This window comes from Limulus polyphemus, unplaced genomic scaffold (assembly GCF_000517525.1).
Source record: "Limulus polyphemus unplaced genomic scaffold, Limulus_polyphemus-2.1.2 Scaffold246, whole genome shotgun sequence".
NCBI classification, from domain to species: Eukaryota; Metazoa; Arthropoda; class Merostomata; order Xiphosura; family Limulidae; genus Limulus; species Limulus polyphemus.
The window spans coordinates 8,411-14,743 of NW_013665856.1; the positions used below are offsets into that span (position 1 = coordinate 8,411).

A 6,333-nucleotide genomic window follows, 5' to 3' on the forward strand; every position below is an offset into this window, starting at 1 on the left:
AACACTTCCACATTTGTATACGTTTTCCCATTAAGATGGTGTTGCAGCGAACGAAAGGATGGTAATCCGCTGATGTCATATTTGGAGAATATGGTGGGTAGGGGAGAACTTCCCAACCCAACTCCATAATCTTGTGTTGCATCAAATGTGCTACATGTGGACATGCATTGTTGTGGAGAAGAAGAACACCTTTCCGATTGACAAGTGAAGGACATTTCTGATGAATGGCTTGATTTAAACGTTCCAATTGTTGACTATAGATACCTGCATTAGCAGTTCACTGTGGATTGACGAGTTTGAAATGAATTACTCCTTTGATGTCCCACCAAATCCAAAGCATCACTTTTTGTGGATGGAGTTCAGGTTTTGGGGTCAGAAGTGGTTTTTGTCTAGGACTGAGCCATTGTTTTTGACATTTAATATTTGCATAGAGAATACATTTTTCATCACCGATGGCAATTCTGTTCAAAAATGGTTCACACGCATTGTGTGCCAGAAGAGACGAAGCAACGCTCACACATTGGAAATGATGATCATTGGAGAGCTCGTGAGGCACCCCAACAACTTCTTTATGAAGTTTTCCCATATTCCTTAGATGTTTACATATTTTTTCATGAGAGACATGCAATTTCAGAGCCCTTTCACGAGTGTGTTGCCTTGGATTAGACTCAACAAGCGTCTTCAGAGCATCAGTATCAATTCCAACATGTTGGCCCTTGTCATCACAGTTTTTAAGGCTAAAGTCACCTGAACGAAATTTTCTGAACCATCATTGACACTTATGAGTGTTCAAAACATTTCCATAAACTTCTTTGATATTCTTTGTGGCTACAAAGGCATTGTCTCCCTTCTTGTATTCAAATAGCATTACATGACGATTGTGTGCCATCACTATAAAGGATTAGAGCATACTAAAATTTACACATTATATAGGCTACACTAACGTGACGTTTAGGCGGTTTGTTTAACTATTATACGTGATGTACGTTCTTTGGTGAGTAGTTAATGAAAGTGTTCTTGATGACCTAATATTAATAAATAAATTTTTTAAAATTAATAAAAGTCTTAAACCTAGCCCTCATCATTCATATATAGTTATCAAGCTTTCTCTTAAACTCGCTTATATTTACTGCCTACACAATACCCAAAGGCCAACCACCCTGTTAGAAAAATAAAACAGTCTTAGCTGAAGATGACTCATAACTTGCCAAAATTTATACTTGTGTCCCCTAGTCCTACTATTTTCGCCATTAAATATGAAAAAATATGATGCATCAATACTATTAATTCCCTTTACAATCTTAAACACCTCAATCAGATCCCATTTAACTCTTATTTTTACAAGAGAAAACAATTTCAGAGATATGACAACCCCTCTATCCCAAACACCATTCTAGCAACCCTTTCCAACAATTCAATGTCTTTCCTAAAGACTAAACACAGTACTACAATTGTGGCCTTACCAGTGACCTATACAATGAAATTATAACCTCTTTTAGACTTGTATTCAATATTTCTGTAGATACAACCTAAAATCCTATTTGCCTTACCACTAGCAACAGCACACTGCTTGGATGGCTTAAGAGACTTATCAACCATTACACCAAGATCCCTTTCTTTCATGACACTGTTAAGGTTATCCCCTTCCAAATTATACTTATAATACAAATTATGGTATTATTTTGCTGTTATTATAATTAAAACCCATTTGCCATTTATTTGGCTGTCTCACTAAATGATCTAAATCCTTTTGTAAAGCAGCAGCATCCTCTTCACAGCTAGCAACATCCAAGACCTTAATATCATCAGCAAATTTAAGTAATTTATTGATCATCCCTTCATCTATGTCATTGATGTAAACAAGCATAGGTCCTAAGACTGAGCTCTGAGGTACCCCACTTGTGACATTAATCTAGTTTGACTGAACTCCATTTCTGACAACTCTGCTTTCTTCCATCCAATTTGCTAACTTATCTCCCGCACCTATAGTGATACATTTTTTTTTACAATTCTTTTATGTTGCACCTTGTCAAATGCTTTCTGAGAATCCAGGTAAATCAAATCGACACCCTTATCCTCATCTACATAAGCAGTAACCTTTTCGAGAATGTCAAAATATTTGTAGGGCAAAATTTTTCCATAGTGAAACCATGTTGACTATCAAGTATAATTCTAAACTTTGTTTAAATGGCTTTGCAAAGCAACTTTTATCAGACTTTCCAAAACTTTTCTCACAACTGATGTAAGACCAATGAGCCTGTAATTACTTGGACAATTTTTATCACTTTACTTGTTTGTGTACTTTTTATTGCAGCATATATTTTGTTTAGAATACTTGTTTGTTAAAATTTTAATTCTTTCCTATTTATTTTAAAATGAGAAAGCAATACATTTATATTCCAAGCACTTGTGAAATTAATCTAGTACTGAACTACATTTATAACTAACTTGTCAAAAAACGTATTTTTTATTACCTCCCTTGAAAAGAGATGTGGTATTAGCTAACTTCCAATCCTTTGGCTCCTGCCCACTATTCAAGGACTTACAAAAAATAGTAGTAAGTGGCTCACATATCCAATCCTTAACCTCCTTCAAACCATTTGGGAAATATTACCTGGCCCAGGAGTCTTATCATTCTTTAAACTTCCCAGTGTTTACTTAATAAGCTCAGAATTAGTGCAGTTATCTGGTTCGACCTTGTTTTCATCTATCAAGTGTTCAAAATTAGGAACACTACTTCAATCTTCATTAGTAAAAAACTGAAGAAAAAATAATTTATAAACACAAATATCTCATAATCATCAAGTACAAGCCTTCCTTTATCATTATTCAAGGGCCCTACCCCATCTTAACATTTATTTTTACCCTTAATGTTCTTAAACAAATCCCTGCTGTTAATTTTTACATTTTCAGCCAATTTTCTTTCATACATCTTTTTTATGTCCTAATTTCCTGTTTTACGAACTTTCTTGATTTTCTATAATCTTCTAAATCTCCCATTATACCAGTCAATTTCAATTTTTTTAATCTTTTATGCTTTTCTTTAATTTTATCTCTTATACCCTTTGTGAGCCAACCTTGTTTTTTACTTACAGCCACCCATTTCTTTCTATAATATTGAATATTAAAAAATTTATATTTCAAATTTTTCCCCCATTGATCAGTGTCTCCAAATAACTCAGCTGCCCATTTCATGGTAGATAATTCTTGTCTCATCCCTTCAAAATTTGTTTTTTTTTGGAATTTGTAATCAAAATATCATTATTCCAGATCTCCTTATGCAGCAAATCATCGGACCTAACAAAGCAATGATCACTTGCACCCAGATGTTCCTCAGTTTCCACCCTCTCTACAATTTCTATATTAGAAATTAACAATGAATCTAAAATAGCATTGTGTCTAGTAGGTTCCTTGACCAATTGGTGAAAAAACCATCTTGTACAGTTTTCCAAAACGTTTCTCCCTCATGGTTTGAATCTAGCATTTCCCAATCTGTATGCCTGAAATTGAAATTACCCATAATTATGACTTCATTAATAGCTGAAATATTAATCTCATTGTAAAGTTTCTCACTAGTTTCATCAGTATTGTCTGTAACAAATTCCCACTAAAAGCCTTTTCTCTTTATTTCCACTAAAAGAAACCCAAATGGTTTCAATCTCCTTGTTGTTATCTTTGATATCCTCAACTCAAACAGGATATAACTCACATTTTACAAATATAGTCACCCCTCTTCAGTACTCTATCCCTATTAGATAACCTGTAATCCTGTATTTCAAATAAATTTTTCTTATCAAAATCACCTACATTTAACCATGTTTCAGTTATTCCCATTGTATCAAAATCCTCCATTCCTACTGGTGCCCCAAAGTTGTCTATTTTATTTCTTATACTCTTAGCATTACAATAGTAACAATTAAGACTATTCTTAGAACTACTTCTATATTTATTTCCTAGGCTAAACTTCTCTACATCTTATTTTTTGTATTTAATTTATCCTGACCCTCACCACTGTCTAGTCCTAGTTTAAAACTTCCATTACAACTGAGTTAAAAGCCCTTACAAAATAGCCAAACCATGCTCTATTTAAGTGTAAACCATCCATTCCAAAAAGCTCCCTTCTCCCATTGAACTGATTCTAAAATTCCAACCACCCAATCTGTTTATTCTTACATATTAACCAAAGTCTAGCATAATAGCCTTAGTGATCTACTCATAATTTCATCCCCACAATTAATTCTCGGCAGTATACCCATAGAGACTAAATGCAGATTTATTAGGTATAGTTATTAAATTTTTTTAAGTCAGTCTAGTCAGTCTTTACCTGTAGTAAAGACTGTTCGTGTTCATGCTTTGATTTTATAATTGGATTATAGTTTTATTAAATTCTGTAAAAGCATAATACAGTACTATGTGAAATGTTTTGGTAGCTTGCACGGATTATGTTATCAAGGCACAAGTGCTCGCTGGTGGACGTGGAAAAGGGATATTTGATAGTGGTTTGAAAGGAGGAGTTCATCTAGTATTTTCGTAAGTTTTAGGTATTTTGATACAGAGTAATAGACTTGTTACATTTTTATTAAAACAAAATTTGTAGTATGTAATGAAAGTTTTTGATTTTTCTATCTGATCCTGATAACAAAGTAATTACAGCAGATTTATTACCACAAAGTAGTAATTATGGCTGTTCATTATCACAAAATAATGAAGTATCACCACTGTAAAAATTATCTCCATGTCTTTTTTCTTTTAAATACTCTCTAAATCACTGAAGAGAAGCAGATATTAATAGGTTTTTTTTTTTTTTTGTCAGGAAACAAATGTGTTGTGTAATTTTCTTTACTTACTTTGAAATATTTATTAATTAACCGTATGACTACTGGGTCCCAACATTGTAGGGAACTAACATTGCTACCGTTACATTTCATTCCAAAAATAAAATTAGTGGATGAAATTGTGTGAAATTTGATAAGAACCTTCCTAAAAAGTATGTAGTTATTTGAACTTGGATTCTGAATAGTTCACCTGCAAGGTGATTTTCATTTTGAGTATAAAAATGCTATTTATTATATTACAGTTTTCACATTCATTTCATTTGCATAATCTCTAGAAACTTTGAAATGAATAACAAAAGGTTATTTTCCATTTTCTCTGCCATATGACTAACTCTAGCTATTATTATAAATGTACAGTGCATTGAGATGTTTAAAATTAAGAACTATATTGAAATATATACATAACTTCTCTTTGATGATGACAAAACCTTGTCGAAACGTTGTACATTTGCTGTTATGTTAAACTTATATTAAAGTTTTTCTTCATTACCCATTCAAGCCGTCTCCAGCCATTATTAACTTCTCTTTGTTGAATAATCTTAAAATATCTTCTTTGGATCATATGTGTAATTTCACATTTTTGCCTTTTCTCTTATAGTTTATTTTTAATGTTTTAACTCTCTCAATATGGGCTCGGTCAATTTGACCGACCACGTGACCTTTTCTACTCATCTAAAGTCTTTATAGATTTACTGCTTATAACTCTCAATATTAGTGTGTATCTCTTAACAAAATTTAACAGCCTTTTACTTAACATTACAAGTCTTTCACATACAAAATATCATATTTTTTAGTGAAGTATTTTGATAGAATAAAATAAAGATTTGTCCATGAATATATTGAGTATTAGTTTTGAATAGTCTGTGTTCAAAGTAATTTTCTTGTTAAAATGAAAAATACTTTTCCTAATCTCAAAAATCTCAAATTCTCCTGAATGCATTTCAAATGTTTTTTTTTTCAGTAAACCTTTATCATTTATCTGTTATTTTCTCTAACCTGTCTCAAAAACGCCAAAAAAAAACTAGAAATAAACCTAAATTACCTTTTTTTTTCTAGAATGACTTCAAATTGTAACATGAAACTATATTCGTTTATCCTAAGTATTTCTAAGTTCGTAACATTATACATCTATTTATAATTAAATTTGATTGTTTTATTGCCCTTTGAACCACGTCTAATTACTGTCTGTGCCATTATAAGTTGTAAATCACTTGGAGAATGTGCAGGTCACGTTATGTTATTAAGTTACCCTCGCGTCCTTGCCTTGTGAACCATTTTAATTATATTAGTATTATTATTTAATTTACCTAATCTAATCTTAAGTAACTTAAAAGATTCGTATTTTTAGATTTTAGTTACTTTTGTATAATAAATAAAAAATAAATGTGAAAAAGAAGAAATAAAGTACTTACCCAATCTTCATTTTTCTTGCTCTCGATTGTCGAGGACAGTTAAGCCTAATTTTTTATAGTAATTCACTTAAATAATTTTTATTCAA

At 31.8% G+C, this 6,333-nt stretch overlaps 1 protein-coding gene across 2 annotated transcripts in view; it reads left to right on the top strand.

Moving 5' to 3' along the window:
• Positions 1–6,333, top strand: part of LOC106478748 (succinate--CoA ligase [ADP-forming] subunit beta, mitochondrial-like) — a 37,703-nt gene that overhangs the window by 5,523 nt on the left and 25,847 nt on the right. For both annotated transcript variants that reach the window (XM_013939307.2, XM_022382388.1), the window contains exon 3: positions 4,431–4,530. In XM_013939307.2, coding sequence (XP_013794761.1) covers positions 4,431–4,530 — 100 coding nt within the window. The remainder of the gene's footprint in view (positions 1–4,430; positions 4,531–6,333) is intronic.